General features: G+C 49.0%; 1 protein-coding gene and 1 pseudogene across 1 annotated transcript; one reads left to right on the top strand and one right to left on the bottom strand.

Moving 5' to 3' along the window:
• The first annotated feature begins 344 nt into the window (after positions 1-344).
• LOC144099491 (uncharacterized) lies at positions 345-4,010 on the top strand. Its single transcript, XM_077632840.1, has 4 exons — positions 345-1,949; positions 2,032-2,309; positions 2,762-3,037; positions 3,656-4,010. The coding sequence occupies exons 1-4, from the start codon at positions 1,669-1,671 to the stop codon at positions 3,958-3,960; spliced, it is 1,140 nt and encodes a 379-aa protein (XP_077488966.1). The 5' UTR covers positions 345-1,668; the 3' UTR covers positions 3,961-4,010.
• LOC144096840 (uncharacterized) lies at positions 4,006-5,208 on the bottom strand (annotated as a pseudogene).
• Between the last annotated feature and the right edge of the window lie 15,280 nt (positions 5,209-20,488).

The following is a 20,488-nucleotide window of genomic DNA, read 5'->3' as shown; positions in this document are numbered from 1 at the left end:
GTGTACCGGCAGGAGATGCATGCTTGTCCTGCAAAGAGCAAGTGAAACAAAACTTTATTCCGGGAATTGAAATTAGTCTGACTTTATAAAAAGTATGGCACACACCATAGTAAATGACTTTGTAAATTATCATGTGCTTGCGTGCATTTATATTCTTTACGCACAGAACACAAAAAATCATACCTTCAGATTGTTCCTTTCCTGCGCATTTTTTGCTGTAGTATGCCCCATTACGGATGGTGACCTGCTGCTCTAGGCCTTCTGTTAAGTTGGACTTGGGCATCTGGCTCGTTGGCAAGGCACCAAGGCAGACACGATGCGAATCAGTTCTAAAAAGAACGTCCGCTGCTTGTTCACGACTCAGAATGGTTCCCTTTTCGACGATGCTGCCGTAGAGATGCGCCGTGTACTTGACTTCAGGCCCGTCGTGCTCTGTAAATATAACCGCCCTTTCACAGACAACTTCTTCGGACTTGCACATTATGAGCTTGCAGTATACAAATCCATTATGGCCCGGCACGTTGTGTGAACTCCAGTACACCGAAGGCACATCGAGAGAGCGAAGGCCTAACACAGAGGTTGCCTCAAACAGCTGCGGTTCAAGTGCGTCGCCTTGCAAATATGGCGTGTCAAGTGAAGCGAGTTCCTTTACAGCGTCATTGTGACTGTTTTGTTCAGTACAAGGCCTCTTGGGATCAGCAGAACACACCGTAGGGCTCTTCCGCTTTCTTGGCGCCCGAGGCGTCGGCGTCTTCTTCGATAAATAGCCCGGCGTGTTTGGTAGGAGCGTAGGTACGGCATCCGGCAGCAACTCTGGCTTTCCTCGCGGAATGCGTACCTCTTTCCCCTCTATAATGTGGACGTAATCCCGTAGGATACAAGAAGGATCGAAATGACGCTCGCAGACCGAGCAACTTTCATCAAGGACCTTATCTTTTCGATGCAGGTTTCGTTCCCAAACCTTTCTTTTTCCTTCATCTTTCGGCACGGCGAAGAGGGAAGGCTGCTCGCCTTGGGCCCACTTGTAGCCGGTGTCGCACCCCGGCGCAAAGCAATGACGTTGCCGTCGGCGATTAGGCATTGGCTCTCACTCGCGAACACCGCAGCAAAACATCACACTGCTAGCACTGCCCGTGCGGCCGAAACACCCCGTTTCTTCACAAGCAAGGTGGAGCTCAAGAAGCACGCTGCAACCCGCCGCAACACACGGAGAACGCGTCCGTACAGCCGGTGCGACTGCAGCGCCACCGCATACATCCGGGACCTGTCTACGCTGGCGGCTTCACGACGGTGCGTGGCGCGCTCCGCCGCCTGAACACACTGCCCCTATTCTAGTACACTGTAGTTACGCATAGCTCTGAGCGCCGCCATGTTGCGATGTCGATGTCGATAGGACTTGCGGACCGAAACGAACGACGGTGCCCGCAGTAAAATATTCGGCTAAATACGAATATTCGCGTCGCATTAATAGAGAGTTTTAGTTGGGCGGGTTTACGGACAGCGGAGCGGAGCGGGCCAGCGGGGACGCCACTGCGCATGCGCACAACGCTGAGGAAGCGAGCGGGTTTACGCAGCGGCGCTTACGTCCGCTGGGCGGCCTTTCCCAGCGGAGCGTACGCGTCGCGTGAGCGTCTCCCAGCGCGCGCGGGCGTGTATGGGTAATTCAACATGGCGGCCTGCTACACAGATGCATCGCCGACTGCGCCGACCGCGGCGCAGGCCCGTTTGCTAGCGAAGAAGTCGCGTAAGTGCTACACCGCGCAGGAAGACCTCTGTCTGCTACGCGAAGTTGCAGCGACGAGGCCATTTGGTGATGACATCAAGTGGATGACTGTAATCGCAAATGTAAAGGAAGCGATAAGCCGCGAGCTTACACTGCGTGGTGTGAAAGACCGGATCGATCTCCTCATAGGATATTGGAGGCAACAAGACGCAAGAAACCTGAAGAAGTGAGTTTTGTTGTCCTTTACAGCACAAACGGTCATGCGCTCTGGTGCACTTGTTTGTGTGACGTGCATGTTGTGCATTCAGGTCGGGGACTGAGGAGCAGTACTCCGAGAAGGAACAGATTCTGCAGGACCTGTCGGATTACGCCCGGGCTATAAACTATGAGCCCCGGATAATTCCCCGAAGTGGCGGCAACGTACAAAACAGGAAGCGACAAGCAGCTACTGACCGCACTACCTCCGTGAAGAGGTCCGTAATGGACACACGGGCAGGTAGCACCACCCTGGTGCAGGCAGCGGAAGGTGACTGCAGCGCTTCTGTCGCGGCGCCTTCTCAGAGTTGCGTGCTTGGAGAGATAGCTGGTAAGTCTTGTCACGCGCACGTCCAGTTTCGCACGTTTCGGCTTTTGATTTTCGCCGGCTGAAATTTAAAAGCGCATGGAAAACGCGAAAGTTGTGGGTCTTAATCAGGAATATGTCTTTGTACAAATGAAACACTGGACTTCAAGGGCTTCGTCTGTGTCGCATACATGTTCATACAGCCGAAAAAACGCATTGAGGTGTGTGGACAGTCTTTTTAAGCCCTACTTCCAAGACGGCTAGCCTCAATGTTTAACTTGTATTCTTGTGGGGTTAAGCAATTGTAATTATGGTTCTGTAATTATAAAGTGGGCTCACTTAATACTTGGCTGTTGAGGCTTGGAAGAATTAATAGGCGAGCTAGAGTGTGCTTATTTTTATTGGATCGAGTCGCAGGAAAAGATGCTGTCAGGATGACTGCTATCATTTTGCCTCTCCTTTTTCTCGTACATTAGAGCCAGAATCTCCTGCTGCTCGGCTCCTTTTAAGCACGATTGGGCAAAATCCTCCGGATACGCCACCTCCTGCTGATACTGCTGCTTATGGAGAGGCCGAGCAGCCAGAGACAGATGGACGAGAAGGTTCGCCCTCAACAGGTGGCCTTCAGCAGCAGCAGCAGCAGCAGCAGCACCATGAGCCCGCAGGGCAATCCCACCAGCAGACAAGTGGATCAGCCAGAGGGCCGCACCAGTCTTCAGCTGGGCGACAGCTTCTGCCTGTCACGACTACAGGCAAGACATGAAGGAATATTTTTCCACTGCGTGTACAGTCGGTGGCAAAAATCTCTGGACGGCTCGGATAGAAATTTATGAACATAGCTGCCGTGTATGTTAGCAATTGTATCATTCCGCTACCACAGAGTACAAAATGCGAGTTTGTCTTTGCATTGCACAAGTGTGGTCTTGATGTAGCGGCTAGTAAGGGAGAAATTGGTGTTTGTCATTCACACATTCTGGTGACTTTCGTTCCCGACTGTGCATGGCAGAATGACGTATATAGAAGCACCATAAACGCAAATTTAAATGACGTCGTCATTACGGTTTCTGCAGTTAGCACACAGGACACACTGCAAGTGAAACTCTGTTGACTGAAATCATAATGAAAATGTCACACAAGCAGAAACACAGGAATTGTAATATTTTTACTGTTCTTGCTACACAATTTTTTTTCCATTTTATGCATGTTCATATTGTAATACACATTGCATACAAACAAGCTGAGCTCAGCTGCACTTGTAGCATGCCAACTCATTATGGCTGGTCGAAAAACACTATGGCAGCTATTTTGCTCCAGTGGATGCACTTCCTTGAAATAAAGATAGAACTAACCCTGTCCGCCTGTCTTTGCAGGAATCCGAGGACTACAGAATTTAGGACTTCAGCTGCTCACAATGCGCGAGGCTAATGAGTACGAAGTACGCCAGAGGGAGATTCAGAATGAAAAAGAAAAGATTGCCATTGAAAAACAAAAAGCGGACAATGAAACACGGCGCATTGCTCTAGAGGAGCGGAAATTGGACCTCGAAGAGCGCAAGCACCAGTTGGAAGTTTCCCGGCATGAAAGAGACAATGAGAAACTGCTTGACAGCATACAGAAAATGTTCAATGCACAACGCAATGAAATGCTTGAATTTTTGAATGGAAATCATACTTAAAATGAATGTCATGAATAAAGCCGCCATTTCTGCAAATGTGTGTTATTACAGAGAGGTGAGGTAAGTCTCAAGTTCTGGTGGATCAACGCCAAAGTAGTGCGATACCTGGGCACCATACAAGCAGGTATGACAGTTCGCGAAAAGTGCACTCACTTTATATATGCGTGGCAAGTTCTGGAGGCGCAGCTTCTGGTTTTTTTTTAAAGTCGACAAAGGCGAACAGTCCCGCAATTTTGCCAAACCTCCACTCCACAGCCTGCCTCACACCACTCATTGCCTTGTTGAATTCGCATTGCTCCGGAGTCAGGGACACACCGCCATAGGGCTTCAACAGAAGTGGTCGCAGTGGATAAGCAGGGTCTCCGTAAATGCAATAACTCTGGCCCTGAACAAGCTTTTCTAGCTTTGAATAGACCTTGCTGATCCCGAAGTTACCTGAAACAGTAAAAATAAATTGTACATTATGATGTAACGGGGCTGCTCGTTATTTACTCACCAGCATCATGTTTGCTGCCGGGGTAGGACCCATCCAACTGGCAAATGATCCCGTTAGGGCACATTATCGATTGGTACTTCAAAGCATGGAAGCGCTTAAGGCCACTGAAATAAAGTTTTTGATCTCTAGATGGCCGGCATATCGCCCGTGCGGTGCCGTCGATGAACGCCCAGCAATTGGTCAGAGGGGCACCTTTAGCATGAATGGCCTGAAGAATGAGCAAATGTGTTAGAAATGTCGACACACGAAATTCTGACCCTAAATATTTTATATTTGCGACTTACCTGCGAGAATTTCTCAAGCGTGTTCAGGTTCAGCCACTTGTGATTATTGAAGTCGTCCAGCAAGTGGAAGAAACACTCGTCGACGTGCCGGAGAACTTCGTTTGTCAGGGACGATAGCACTGAGCTGTGCCGCCCGAAAAGGTCCTCGAGGTCACACAGGCGGTTCGGATAAGCCAGCCGTCGAAGGGTTATACCCAGAGCCTCGTCCCCAGGAACTGACACTTTCTGCGGAGTTACTACCATTTCGGGAATGCGCAAAGCCGACTGCAGTTTGCGTAAATCGTCCTTTTCGAAACGAAAATACGTCCTGAAGACGCCACTGTCCATAGCATCAATGTTGATAAGTCCACGAACTGACAGCGGGTCACGCCGTGTTTCACCAAACACCTCTAGGCACAGCAGATCTTCAATCTCGGACCATTTTAGTCGAGAAAGAAGCAGCGGGTCCTGCAGTATGCTCTTCGGCATCGTGCAAGCAGCTGTAGCTGTAAGTAGCAACAACCCGGAGAAACAAAAAAAGCAGCTTCTTTGGTGGCTGCGGCTTGACTGCACTGTTTCAGTGCTCAACACTTTTTCTAACTTACCATCCTCGCGATTACATACAAAACAACACTATTATAAAGCAATGTTTAAAAAAAACGATTGTATTTAGCAGTTCTACCAAAATAAAAGCAGGTGTGATTCATATTCTTATCACGCTAACTCCAATTTTGCCCACTAGACGGGGCAACGGAGCGCTCCGCTATCACGCTAACTCCACTTTTGACCACTAGATGGGGCAGCAGAGCGCTCCGCTAGAGCCGCTGAGGGTTCCGCCGGGCTAAAACTTTTCTTGCGCGACGTATCCGCTGGTGTATCCGCTGGCCCGCTCAGCTCCGCTGGCCGTAAACCCGCCCAACTAAAACTCTCTAATATTCGAAACAACACGAATACTTGGTTTTCGAATCGAATACGAATACTAAAAATATAGTATTCGGTTATTCGAAAGTTTCGAATATTCGCACACCCCTACTGTTTTTGAATTTATGTTGAGGCTACATACACGGAACTACAATTAGCAAATTTGCTTGTAGCAATGAAGCACTTCCATTTTACCGCTTGTGTGCAGATCCTTTTATCAAGGAAGCAGCTCTGAAAAATATAACTTTTTCAGCCACGGTAAAGCCTGGGACACATACTCGTCACCAAAGGGAACCTTGATATGTACATCGGACTGTGCACTCCACATATAAAGAAAAGCATGCACGGGCCTTGGTGCAGAACATCTGGAACTGGGCCTGGCTGTAATAGCCATTTGGCCCACTCTCTGCTAGCACGTCACCATCTTTGTTCAGCCGCACATCATACTTGTGACTACTGAGCAAATGTCAACAACTGGTCGTGAGGTCACTTAATTTCAAGAATGGCATCCATTCCGTCAGTGATGCCATCAGGAGTTGCAGAAAGCCATGGCAACTCTGTGTGCACCACTGTTCCTGTTTGCCGGACAGTCCAGTCTTGTTTGCAAACTGAGTGTGAGCAGCAAGCTCCATTTGTTTGCCATACTTAGTGGCAGCATTCTCAGAAAAAGTTGGTCACAGCATTCTCACTGCTGCCATCTCGAATCTGGTCGTTTCTCTTTTTGGCACTTTGCTAACAGTTTATGCGGTCAACCGCAGCTTGAAGGAAAAAGCCACAGTGCCATGGCTTGGCTGGTAGTCTCTGAAGAGTCTTGGCACACTGGGGTGACAACACCACATATTTATAAGTTTTTGCACACCGTGCAGTTTTCACTGCTGTGGCCACCATGCTCGCTTTTGTCATTGGCTGGTGGTGGAGGCTCTTGTCGTACTGGTGGGTGAAATGTTTCATAAAGGAGAGTGCCTGCATAAAAAGATGATGATGAATCAACATTTATTAAGTCCGAAATAAATCGGTGGTGCACGCAGGCACCAGACAGGGTGGTTCCCCAGTTACGGGAGCCATATGTATCCAGCAGCTCCTGGCCCCTGTCCGTCATTGCGAGCTGAATCGGTAGGGCGGGGCTGGATAACAAGGTCTCCCATCGCTCAGGGGGTTGGGGATTGGGGTTGTTGGCGGGAAGGGGAGGAGAGGGTCGAGTTTTGTGCACTCTGCCAAGACGTGCAGCAGAGTGCCCTTTTCTCGTTTACAAAAAGGACAGAGCGTATCGTGTTCCGCAGGGTACATGCGGTTCATCAGTACGGGATGCGCAAGCGATCCTGCCTGCGCTCGACGCAGGATCGTTTGTTGTTTGCCTGGTGAGTCTGGGGTGCGGTTCTGGCAGTCTGCACCTTTCCTCGTGGTACATCAGGGTAATGTCCTGAAAGCTGGTGACCGGGTGCGGTAGCTCTTCCGGCTCGTGCTCGGCCGGATTGACATTTCTCGGGCATGGTAGTCGGCGATGATGTTGCCTGCTACCTGCGAGTGAGCCGGTACCCACACAAGCTCTATGGCTCTTCCCGGAGGCTTGCACTTGGATAGAATGGCTCGGGCCACGGAGGGGATTAGCTCCCTGCGGAAGCTTCTGTAGGCTGTCTTTGAGTCGGTGACCATGGTGTCCACGCTTGGCTGTGCGAGTGCGAGGGCCACGGCCGCTTCTTCGGCAACTGCGGGGTCTGTTGTCTTCAGGGACGCGCTGACGATCAGCCTGTCTTTTGACGTAACCACCACCGCTGCACGGTCACTGTTTTCGGAGCGAGGTGTCCACGTAGAGGACCCTGTGGTTCTCTTCCAGCTTCCAAGCTATGGCTTTTGCCCGCGCGGTGCATCGTCTTTGCCCGGCGTCATGTTCCGGGGAAGGGGCTTGGTCTGAATGGTCGTCTTACAGTCCTCCGGAAGGGCCGCCTTGATGGGTACTGGCTCGATCTGCCATCCTACCTTGCGTAGGACGGCTCGTCCACGTTCCGTGTGACTGAGCCGGATTCTCTGATTAGAGTTGCCGCCACGTTGCTGCGGACGAGCACCGCCGTTCCATTCTCCATAGGGTCCGTTTGAGTGACGTACACCGGGAGTCTTGGTTTCCCATTTGTTTCCTGTAGAGCAATTACATCAGGCTTGTTTTCTTGTCCGTCAATGTGTAACATTAGTTCCGCTTCTTTGTTGCAAATCCTGTGGCAGTCCCATTGATAAATTATGTTGGTGTCCCCCCGGTCTTCTTGTGCTTCTTCCTTGGCTTCTGTATCATCCTTTCCGAATGTCTTGGAGTCGACTGCGCCTTCTCGCAATCGCGTCTGATTTTTTTCGGCCCGCTCCTTTTTCAGGGACGCAAAGCGGTTCCTCACCGATGTTGAGGGTACTTTTGGCGCTAGGCACTTGTGCCTCACCGATGGCGTGTGAGGCTGACTCTCGACAGCTTCGAGGCGGGCGTACATTTTCCTAGCCTTTCGTTAATTTGGGAAATTGCGGCCAAAATGGCCGTCAGCTCTCCTCGCGGGATCTGTGCCGTTGCCGTGGTCACAGTCTGTGCAGTCGCTGCTGCCTCTCCACTCGCAGGGCTCTCTTCGGCGACCATCGCCTCTTGATTACTTGATGCACGTTGCGTGGCCCCAGCCTCTCCCTCCGCCTGCTCCAGGCGGAGCAAGGGGGGGTCCCTCCGCGGCACGCTGCGCAAGCCTGCAGCGTTGTTTGCCGCAGTGCTGTTTTTTTGGGGTCTTTCATTTGCCGAGCTGCCGTTACTCGCCAGTGTTCCGATCTTATTCATAAGCGCCCGTATTTGGGCGGTCTGCTCTTGGATCTGAGCGTTTTGGCGCTCTATAATCCTCTTAAGATCTATCTCTTCGCTACTGTCCTTTTGCTGGATTCGCTTGTACGTTAAGGGGTTTGGAGGGGGTGAGGGGTGGGAATTCGGCGTCGCTGGTTGGAGTGACTGGAGCCTTGTTGGTCCAGCCCACCTTTTTCTCGGCGATTCGTCAGCATCCGGTTGACTCGCTCCGGGACCTCGAACTGTCCCCGGATCCCGAACTGGCCCGGAAGCGCGAGCGGCGGTTGCCACCACCGTTGCTGCCCCCGGATGGTGTCTTCAATCCGGAGCGACTCTGGCGGCCGATTCCGCCGCCTCTGTTGTTGCTGCTGCGGCCTGGTGTGTGTGACCGGCCGCGTTATTTGGAGGCACTACGGCAGGGTCCGCCTGCAGGACCTCTCTTGTCTCGGTTCCTTCTTCCGGTGTCTTCTTCCTCCTCCGCTCGGCGCCGTTCTCAGTGCCGCCGGTGTACGACGTAGGGCGTCTTGTAGCGGGCTTTTCAGGCCTTGTCCACGGTCAGGTGTTTTCCTCCGCACAGGCCACACTTTGGGACACATCCGTGGTATAGGCGGGTTTAGAGATTCCGCACCCTCGGCAGATCGTGTTCGAAGTCCGGGCACATGTCCATTCTGTGGCCCACTCTTCCGCATGCATAGCATACGTCGATTTGTTTTCTGTGCAAAGTGCACTCCGTGAGCAGGTTACCGTGTCTCACGTAATTGGGTACTTTGTGCCCTTCGAAGGCAATGACGACTGATCGGGTCTTACCGGTTTGGTTTGCCTGTTGCGCCGTTGGGTTATGCTTGTGCACAACATTGTCCTAAATCTCCTGGGCTGTATCCTTGAGCGGCATGCTCCTTATGATGCCCTTCACCGTGCCGTGGGGGGCCGCTTCGTAGGTACTTCATGCGCCGTGCCGTTTATGTCGATCCTGCCTACTGCAGCGTATCGGTCGGCGTGCTCACCACGGAGGTGCTCACCACGATGATATTCTACTGGAGGTTGGGGCACACGATGTCCTCACTTGCTTCATTGGCGGAGATCTGTGCCACCGCCGCAATTGTACGACTTAGTTCAACGCGGGTCACGTCGCTCAGGTGGAGCCCGCCTCATGGTAGAACACGATCTTTATGTCGTCGCGTGGCAAGTCTGGCATGCGCGCGCCCTTCAACAATTTGTTCTTGTTTACACGTTTCGCCCTTGAGTGACGTGTATTGCTGCCAGTGGCGCCACCGCCGAGGTTGTTGCTCCGGCTGTTGACATCAGCCGTGGCCTTGGCGCCATCTTGGCTCGTTTGAAGTACGCGATTTAGGCCTAGCTTGCCCATGCCTTTGTGCCTTACTCTCTCACCGGCAGTTTTCCAGCCTTGCGATCTTGTGCTCTGGTCCGCCAAAATTTTGATGCCGTCCACCACTACACGCATCGCGGTAGTCATCTTAGGTCAATGCTCACTTGCTCACTTGTGTAATCACCGATGGTTTGATGTTCCGCTGGCAGCTTCACCGAGGCTCGGGCTAGGCCTACCGCTCCCCCGGCCAAGCCCGAGGTCGACGTTAGGCCCAGCGGTGGACGCTCCTCTTGGCACACAAAAGTCCTCTAAATTCGGAAAAAGCGGTCCCCTACCTCAGAATTTGGGGTCCCGGTGGTCCTCATAACTTCATGCAACCGGTCGATGCGCTTTCGTTAAGGTGCAACTAAAAAAAACCGGCAGTTCAAAGAAAAAACACAGAGCCCATGTGAGATGCATCCGCTCGCTCTGCCGGACGCTGAGGATTCTGCATAAAAAGAAGGTGCAAATAATTAGGCACATGTTTCATCTCCTTGCAGGTGAAGCCTGAGGCTTGTTGATGCTTCTCGTCCTGCTGTTTGACTGTGATTGTGGTTTTATATTTGGTCCAAATGGCACCACACAATCCTTCTACATCCTCTGACAACTATAATCAGCCCACTTTTTTGGTTGATTCCAGACATCCACTTATCTCCTGGAGGAAACCATTATATTATGACCTTTCCACAGTTTCCAGTTGGCACTCCTTGGGTAGATTTTCTTCTGTTGCCACTTGCCCTGCTGCAGGCACAACATAGCCAAAGTGTGTAGACATTTCGCAGCCAAAACGTGCTTTTGCAGTGCCAAAGCCTGTTGATTGCCAAACTGTGCAATGCTGTCAGTACAAGTCTTGTCACCATGGTCCCATAGTTCTAGTTCTTGAGCTTTCTTGAACTCTCCTATGTACCAATCTGATTGTCCATCGGTAATAAGGTGGTATGGAGCTGCTGTTCTGTGTCGAATGTCATTCTTTTTGAAAAATGCCTTGATCTGAGTGGAAACGAATGCAGTCATGTTGTCAGACACTGCCTTGTGTGCAATGCTATAAACTGCAAATAATGAGTGCAGCACATCAATGACTTCTGCCATAGGCCGCCACAATGCCAAGATGGCCTCCATGGACCAGTGACATGACTAAACACTGGAGAATACATGGTCCAACTACTACTACTTAGTCTGCTGGCAGGCTTGTAGCAAGTGTGCTAAACACTGTTCTGCCCCACAGGCTGTTGGAACACGTCTGCTGGGGGCGGTGGGTAATGTTTCTTTTTGGCTGCATCCAACATACTTTGATAGTCGCAACAAAGTTGTAGGATCCCTCCTTTTTTTCCCTTACAACCACCAGTTGGAGCGCTGTGTTCACGTCAAGCACCCTACTTTTCAGAGTGGTCAATTTCCACTTCAGCTGCAGAGCAAAGCGCAAACTGTAGCAGCTGGGATTTTAGAAATCTAGGCATTGCCCCCTGTTTAATCTTTTAAGATGAGCTGGGACTTCGACATATCTCAGAAAAGTGTGGTACTCTTGCAAGAACTTTGCATTGTCAGACCTAGGTGTTGCTAGCATCTGATAACTGCTTGTCCACGTGTCGAATTTTAAACTTAGTGTTGTGGATTGCAGCTAGACATCTGCTGCTAGGCTGACCTTGCATTTGTTCTCCATTTGAAGACTTGGGCTCTTTGTGCGCACCTGCTTCATACATGCTACATGCTCCAGTTCCTTTTGATGCTCTAGTCTCGGACACAACAGTGATGTTTTGTTTAAAAATAATTTGAAATTGATTCCATGCTGCAATTGCAGATATACATTTATTCATGTTCTGATGCAGGGAAGAACTTGAGAATAAAACTGTTAGGAAACTACTTCCACACCGTGATTCTAGATGCACATTTTTTCACAGGTTGAAGCAAGAGAAAGATTGAAAATAAAACTGGCCATTCTCTTTGCTGTAACACAAACATATATGCATAAGTTAAGCAACATGAAGTACAATATGTAGAGGATTCAGCATGCTGTAACAACTGACAGCAGTCTAAAGGAAAGTAGCCAAGATGAAATTATGCTAACGTCGAAGGCAAGGTTGTTGGAAATGTGGCCAGTGCAAAGAGCTATGGAAAAGAAAATTACACTCTTAACATTAACAAAATGGAAGACACCGCAGTGGGCCATGCAACAAATGCAGGTTAATGATGTTCAGGCTTGAATCAAGAAAAAGATATGGTTATGGGTAGGACAAGCAATACAAAGGCAAGATAACCAATAATATTAAAAATATAGTGGATTCCTAAAAAGGGCAAACTTAGCTGTGAGCAGCGTAAAGTTCAGTGATTGAGATTAAGCTTGAGAGGATAAGCTGGGCACTGGACAAGGGTAATTGGAGGTTAATGAGACAGTACTTTTTCTGCAGTGGATATAGTTAGGGTGATAATAATGTAAGTTATAGTTTACATTCCAGTTGGGCATTTGCGAAATCTACAAGCCTCATTAATGTGGCTGTTTGTTACTGAAGTCATCAGAGGTCACGACGAATGCTTAAGGGCAAGGGATTTACAACATGAAACAGCAGGCATGCATTACCAAGTATGAACAAAAATGCAGAAGCTATGATGAGCAAGACACAAAATGAGACTACATAGGTGGATAACTAGCATGTGGGGTTAACTATATCAAAACAGGGGATGCAGTAATACAATTCACTTCAGTGTACAATCAGGTCCTATGCGCAGTCTGGTGCTGTCCGAGTCCTGGGACTTTGCCAATATGGTGATACTGGTCGCCAAAGGTGAGTATGCACCCCATCCTTGCTGGTTTTCTCAAGGTGAGAAGGCTGCTGGACCCTTAATGCACTTTCACAAGCACCTAGCATTCAAATGGAGCACATATTTGTTTGCCAGCACAGGGCTCTGTGGCTTGACCTTCTCCGCAGCAGTGCCGAGTTGCAGTAACTCACAATATTTTCGGCTTACCGCCAGCTGCCCCCTAGCTGTTTGGCCGCGGCCCCATACACCCCCCTTAAGACCAGATTGACCACTCGCAATGTCCTGAGCCTGTGGCAGCAATCCTGAGCCTGTGGCAGCACAATGCGCCTGGCTAATTTACAGTGGACAGTAGTACACATCTCAGTCTTGGAACAATCAACCACATGTGCTTTTTATCCAGTTATGCACTGTAATTTTGCACTTTATTTCTTCAGTTTGTGTGCTTGTATTTTTTAATGTCTGCTGTTCCCTCAGTGCCCTTGCTTCTTTATTTTCAGCCACCAAGCCACTAGCCTCAAGCATTCATGGTGGCCTGCCCTTGACTTGCACGACAAACTTCCGCAGCTAATATCTCCTTAGTCAAATGGCACAACACAGCTGCAGAGGTTTGTGAGTGGACAACAAATAGGTGCAATCTTGTCAATCTGACACTTACCATGCTCGTCGGGCTTCAGGAATTCAACGGGTATCACCACTATAGCATGGACCCATTCACTATGTTTTGACTCTCGCTTGAATACGTCATTCTCCTCTATGCGCTTCACCTCTGCTTTGACCTTATCCTCGAGTGCACTTGGTACTTTGCGAGGAGCACAGACTGTCGGCACTGCACCTTCACGCAGCTGGATGCTGTAAAGTCCCGTAAGCTGGCCGATTCCTTCAACTATGTCGGAAATCATTCAGTACCTCCTGAAACTTCTTGCAGCACTGTGTCAGTTGACTTTGTCATTGATAGAAGGGTCTTCACACGGGAAAGCAAGTGCAGGGTTGTGCATGAATTGGCTCCTAGTATCGGCTTCAGTGGCAGAAATCTCAGGTGGCACTCCGTGTGTTTTACCGCATGAGAGAGCTCACCTTAACTTTCTGTTGAAAGCTCATGGCCACTGTACATAGTCACTTTAGCTGTGGTTGGTTTGGTTGCTGGTCTGCACGGCAACTGCTTAAACATCTGTTCTGGAATCATGTTGATGTCCGAACCGGTGTCTAACTTGAATGTCACCTCATGTCCATTAACACTGACAGTTTCACTCCAGTCTGTTGCGTCGGCAATGACAGTTCCCGTAGTCAAGCAGCTCAAGTATAATTCCTCCTGCGAGTCATGTTGTGGATGCTCATGAAGCAGTCTGACTCGAAGTCGATGTGCTGCTCTCTGCCAACGAAATGGCCATGTTTGTCGCAGTTGTAGCAGCTTTTGCCAAAAGCTGGGCACTGTGTTGGAGGGTGCGAGGTTCTGCAGCAAGAGCATTTACGATTAGACCTTTGAAGTGAGCAATGAGGCTGCTAAGGCTTCTCGATATCCAGCGGACGACCAGTTGTCTTCGTGGGCTTCCGATTATACGTGTGAACGGCATTCACTTCTGGCTGCTGATCACTGGTTACGATCTCTTGCACATATTTTTTTGATATTTCCGCTGCCTTGCTTGCAGAGACGATTTTTTCCAGAGTAAGTAAGGTCACGCTCCCGAAAGAGCCGTTCGTGGAGAGCTCCATCGTGGATTCCAACCACCACGCGATCGCCGATGAGTCTGTTGCACTTGTCACCAAAGTCGCATTTCTGCGCCTGTCATCGAAGGTCAGTAACAAAATCGTTAGTGGACTGACCTGGCTTTTGCACCAAGGAAACACCGCCGCTGCAGTATGACGTTCTTGTACGGGCGATATAACTCGTCAAACTTTTCAAGTATGCATTTCACTGGGTCTGTGTCTTTGTTTTCGGCGACAGGGTCTGGAGGGAACGTCTGTGCGATAAGAGCCATTCGTGGAGAGCTCCATCGCGGATTCCAACCACCACGCGGTCGCCGATGAGTCTGTTGCACTTGTCACCAAAGTCGCATTTCTGCGCCTGTCATCGAAGGTCAGTAACAAAATTGTTAGTGGACTGACCTGGCTTTTGCACCAAGGAAACACCGCCGCTGCAGTATGACGTTCTTGTACGGGCGATATAACTCGTCAAACTTTTCAAGTATGTATTTCACTGGGTCTGTGTCTTTGTTTTCGGCGGCAGGGTCTGGAGGGAACATCTGTGCGATGCGATGAGCATGTGGGCCAAGTACATGAAGCAACAATGCCTTCTGTGCTGATTTAGGCTTAGTGTTGTACTCGCAAGCCAGTTCATATATGGTGAGTGCTTACCGCTATTCTTCCCATGCGGTCTGAGGAGTGTCACCAGGTTCAAAGTGAGCCGGGGGCTGGATGAAAACGTTGGCCATTTTTGTTGATTTCAGGCATTGTGGGGATGATCTCTGCTTACACTTCTGACACTATGTTATGTCGTTTGGGTTTGTTGCGTGGCGTTAAAGATGTGGTGGCACGAAGCCGCGAGTGACACACTCGTCGAGAGGAACAACTCTGCCGGCCACGACTGGCATAGCCTTTTATTGAACTGTCGGATATGTAGGGGGCACCAGTGATGATACAGAACACTGGGACCTTGCCAATATGGTGATATTGGTTGCCAAAGGTGTGTATGCATCCCATTCTTGCTAGTCTTTTTCAAGGTTAGAAGGCTGCTTGACCCGTAATGTACTTTTCACAAGCAGCTTAGCAATCGAATGGAGCAGACACGTTCATTTACGAGCGCAGGGCTCTGTGGCTTGGCCTTCTCCGCAGCATTGCCGAGCTGCAGTAACACAATATTTTCGGCTTACTCTCCTAGCTGTTTGGCCGCAGCCCCACACACCCCCTAAGAGCAGATTGACCACTGGAAATGTCCTGAGCCTGTGGCAGCAATAATGCTTGGCTAACTTACAGTGGACAGTAGTACACACCTCAGTTTTAAACAATCAACCACATGTGCTTGTTATCCAGTTATGCACTGTAATTTTGTGTTTTATTTCTTCAGTTGGTGCACTTGTATTTTGTAGTACGTCTGCTGTTTCCTCAGTGCCCTTACTTCTTTATTTTCAGCCACCAAGCCACTAGCCTCAAGCATTCATGGTGGCCTCCCCTTGACTGGCAGGACAAAATTCTGCAGTTAATATCTCCTTAGTCAAATGGCACAATAGAATTGCAGAGGTCTGTGAGTGGAACACAAATAGGTGCAATCAGTCTAACACTTGCCGCGCTCATCAGAATTTAAGAACTCAATGGGAAAGCTGCCTTTCAGGATAGTGTATTTATTTCTGACCAAGCCTATGACCCCGCTCAACTTGTATCCTCACGTTGGCTATTTCCTTGGTCAGCTCAACATCACCACTGCAAAGTTGCCTCTTCTCTTTGTAAAAGCGTTGCATGGCACACGCCTACACTTTCCACTTAAAAATCCTCTGTCAGCCAGCACGACATCACCAAGCTGTCGAATATTCAGATTAACTTATCACTGGCACGGCCTTCATATGCATCTGAAAGAAAAGTGACCGCCCCCCCTGCCGGCTAATTCCCAACAAAAATTTCACAGTTTTGTGCTGCTTATAATGAGACCATGTCTCTGCACGAGGAGGGTAGGAGCTTGGCCTGTCAATGCTAATCTGAAAGCAGTCAAGGATCACTCGGACCGTTAAATCAAAGTTCTCGTTAAAGGCCACCGGCATCAACTTCATGACCTGCTCCTTGTCTGGCCACCATACCAATGGACCAATGAGGTTGAAAACACATTCAGTCATCTTTCAATGATACGTGATGCTTTTGGCTGCGAAACGTTGAGACGGTCCACTTTGTCCTCAAAAAGCACAGGTGGTGGGGAGTTGCCTGACCTGTTGTTCTGTGCTGTTGCGCTTATTTTCCTCCTCATTACTGTCTTGTAGCATGTTATACACTGCTCTGCCGTCCTCACCACTCCAAGAGCTTCCTTTAGGTTCGGCACAATTTCTAAGAACATTTCCTTCTTGCTTGGAAACTTCATCGGCCCCACTCGTGCAAAACACTGTTCATAATAGTCTAGCAGCAACTTCGTTTTGCCTGCTGTCCGCTCACAAATATGGCCTGCAAACGAAAAACACATCAGTATAGTTTATGTGTGGTATATTGCAGTTCCCACTGCATAGCAATTCCAAAACAGCAGTGTGCGATTAAGATCCATCAAGGCGCTAACTTACCTTGGCTATGAGGCTTTGTGCCATGAGATTGTTCTGAAAAAAGAAAAATATGCATGAATCATGAATGCGAATGAAATAATTTCGAAGCACTAGATACGCATAAACATGTGCATGTGGTAAAATGCTATCTTCACAGTTTACTGCTACTTAAGGTCTTCAGCAGTACATAGTACTTCACTTCATTCACCAGAGTTTATGTATTTATTGCTCGGAACGAGAGGATTATCTCACCTTGGCTGGGTGCTGGCCCAGCCTGACAGTCCAAATTCATAGAACAAACGCTGGATAGGTCTGAAACGCAATAATGTTCGAAATCAGTTAACGTGATACCCAATTATATAATTTCAATTTCGTTGCAGCGTTACCGCAAACTGTGACGCTTCGTCTACGCGGCTGACAGCTGCCTCCTTGTGGAACATGCTGTGGTACAGCTCGCTGCAATACCTGCAGCTTCTGCTTACCGAAATGCAGCCTCCATTATCCCTAACTTGTTTAATGTATACTTTGTCCCGCAACATACAGGCAGTGCAGTGGAAAATATGAGCAGAACAAGAGCGCCCAACTATTGGCTCAACGCGCGAGAATGGCACATGGATAGAAACGGTCGTCCTCTTGCTTTCCACACTAATTAGAACTGTTGAGTTCATGAGTGATGAATGTGGATTTTTAAAAGAAACTGCCTTGTGGTCGATACACATGAAGTCTACAGAGAAAATGCCGGGCCCTTTGCCGCTAAACAACTGCAGCAGTGACTCCACGTTTGCAACTGCTCCTTGTTCGCATCTGTGAGAGCCAGCGCAAAGAGACCGTAAAATTAGTAAAATGAACACATACCTTGTGTTTCCGGCACTCCTGAGATCATGTTGTGCACCAGTTCTCACACTGTCGGGCTCGCATCCATCATTCCGAGCGATGCGTCCAGGAGCCAAGAAATGTGCAACGCACGTGGAAGAAACAGGAAAAAAAACAAGTGCGCACGAAATGCTGAGATCGTCCGAATCCAGTCTCGTCTAGCGTCCTCTCCAGGGCTTTTCTTGCACCAAGTGCTCCTGCGGGAGCGCCTGCATTCCATTCGCAAAATGGGAAGTAGCGATCTCTGCCGGAGCTACGCTCTCCGTACGTGATCCGACGAAGCGCTCCCGATCTGCAAATGGAATTCAACATTACTGAAGCATGGGCACCAGCCTCTTAGTAAGAAGCGCAGCCTGTTGTCAGCAATGCGTCACGGTGCGTTTAAGGTGACATGGACAGTGACGCCGCCAGCACGCCGCCGCAACAGGAGGGCTCCCCACGACAATGCTGTGATCTCTCTCACGGTGTCCATGGGTCAGTCGGTCATAGGGGTCAGTCATAGAGAAAATATCACTGGACCCCGTGCAGGCAAACTCGAGTATGCACTGGTCCGAAGTAATACGCACCTTCCGCTGTCACAGACAAATCTACCTGGGTATCCCTCCTGCGATTGCCCAATGACCAGGGTCTGAAATCCCACCTGAATGGTCCAATTTAGGTGGTTCATTGGGCCGTCGGGGCAAAGCCATAGCCAAGTGACGTCAGTAAAGATTTATTGCTCTTCACTCTTCTTATTCTTCACTTGTTTTTTGCTGGTTCTTCTTCTTCCTTCTTCGTATGTCCCATTTCCCTGCTTTGCCAAATAAACCTCTCGAATTGGTCGGATTAACTGAGAAAACTGATTTAATTGTCCACCTGATTACAACAATAAAAAAGTACAATGCAGTTAAAATGATGACAGCAGCATAGATACAGAAAAATTGAGCTGGGCCGCCCTTGGACTTGGGACAGTCCGTAGTCCTAAGCGAGCAGGCGGGAGGAAGTCAGTCTCCTACCGAGCTCCGACCTCAACTCCCGCCCCGCCCAGAGCTCGCGGCCGTCGCAGGGTTCCTTTCCAAGAAGAAATTATTCTTTTGTCACTACCACATTCCTAAAGTCACTTTCCCATGATTTCGGGGAATGCATGTATAGCAGACGGGGCTGGGACGCCGACGCGCCTGGGTCCCGGTCCGCCATGTCAGGAAACCCATTCCCGCGGAGAAGCGCAAATTTACAACCAGTGGCTCCAAGGTCCGGAAAAGAAAAAAACGCAAACCCAGCCACCTAACTGACGCGCGGGGTGTTGTTTGCCGAAGGCATCCGGAGCTCCCTGCGCTAAATGATGCGCGAAACGCCACCTATGGAGACACATGGTGCCTCCCATGTGCTAGAACAAGACCCGACACAAGCAATAGTACACTATCTCATGCTCACTCCACGCAAAGTCGGAGTTCACCCGCGGAAACAAACACATCGAAAGCTGGGTGATGAACGTGCGGACCTTGTCGCCTAAGGTGCCCGGGCTCTCCGACCGACAAACAAAAGACAAACAAAAGTTTCCCCCGAAGACGCCTGGCATCCCAGCGACATGGCTTCGGGGGTGCAAATGCATAAAAAACAGAAACAAAAGAAACGCTAACAAGCGGGTGCACATGACGACCTTACAATGTCTTTAACCACTTGGTCACTCCTTCGTACAACGGCCCCTCTCAATATTTTAGAATGGAACGGGGGTTACCTCTGTACCCTCAAGCGTTGGAAAGGAAAAGAGAAGAGCGCCAGGGAGCCTGGCTAGCAGTCGCGAAGGGCATGGCAAAATTACTTAAGGGGAGTATGGAGCCCTTTAATTTAAATGCTTTCCAAGAGTTTGTGCAAATGCAGTTAAATTACATTACTAATTCCTGCTCACATCAAGTTGTAATATTACGATATGGTATGATATGTTATGGTATGCCAGATTAATGTTCCTACGATATGGTATGATAAGGTTTGATATGGTATGGTAATGGCAGAATGTTCCTAAGTGACACATAGGTACGAGTCGAAAACGGAGTTTACGATTTAAACCGAACGAAAAGGATGAAAGTACGCCAATTGATTTAAGAAAACAGTATTATTGACATGCAATATACATCACAGCTTGATGGCTATTGAGTAGACTACTAGAAAATCAGCCACTAGAGAAAAAAAAATGCAGAAACCAGCAGCTCTGTGAGACAGTAGAATCATACGACTTAAGTAGTGCAATTTTGGGTTTCGAGAGGTATTGAGGCATTGATCCAGGAACTAGAGCACAGTTGGCTGTTATTACTTGCTTGGGCCATTGCTTTACTGTTTTCCCAATGCATGTAATGACAATGAGAGCATTTCTAACTATAACTGGCATGGCAATTGCTATCTTAATATCTTAAGGACCCAATCTGTGGCCTGCCAGGAAAAGAGGCAGGGACAGGTGAGCAAGCAGAAGTACAGCAGGGAGCGATAGCAAGATGGGACAGGGAAAGCTTTATACACTATTTAGAAAAACATATAAAAGAAATAGGAACAGTAAAGATGAACACTCACTTGAGCACGCAATTCTCCGGGCTTTGTCCTAATACAACCACGCGAGCGACCACTGCACGTGCACTTTAAAAAGAAAGGTAGTAGTACTTATTAACTCTGGGGTAGTAACTGGTTACCACATATGTTACTACCCTGATACTAACTACTGTTAGTAACGGGAAGGTTAATAATAGTTACTAACCCATTGAGTTAGTAATGGCTGCTACCCACAGTTAGTAACGGGAAGCAAGTAGTTTACTAAGAAAATGAATAGAAACTTTCACATACGTGTTTAGG

This window comes from Amblyomma americanum, chromosome 7 (genome assembly GCF_052857255.1).
Source record: "Amblyomma americanum isolate KBUSLIRL-KWMA chromosome 7, ASM5285725v1, whole genome shotgun sequence".
Lineage (NCBI taxonomy): Eukaryota > Metazoa > Arthropoda > Arachnida > Ixodida > Ixodidae > Amblyomma > Amblyomma americanum.
This window is presented reverse-complemented; position numbering and strand designations above follow the sequence as displayed.

Coding starts and splice junctions, on each gene's coding strand:
- LOC144099491 (XM_077632840.1), top strand. CDS start 1,669: ATGGCGGCCTGCTACACAGATGCATCGCCGACTGCGCCGACCGCGGCG. Junction 1,950..2,031: donor GACGCAAGAAACCTGAAGAA/GTGAGTTTTGTT, acceptor TTGTGCATTCAG/GTCGGGGACTGAGGAGCAGT. Junction 2,310..2,761: donor CGTGCTTGGAGAGATAGCTG/GTAAGTCTTGTC, acceptor CTCGTACATTAG/AGCCAGAATCTCCTGCTGCT.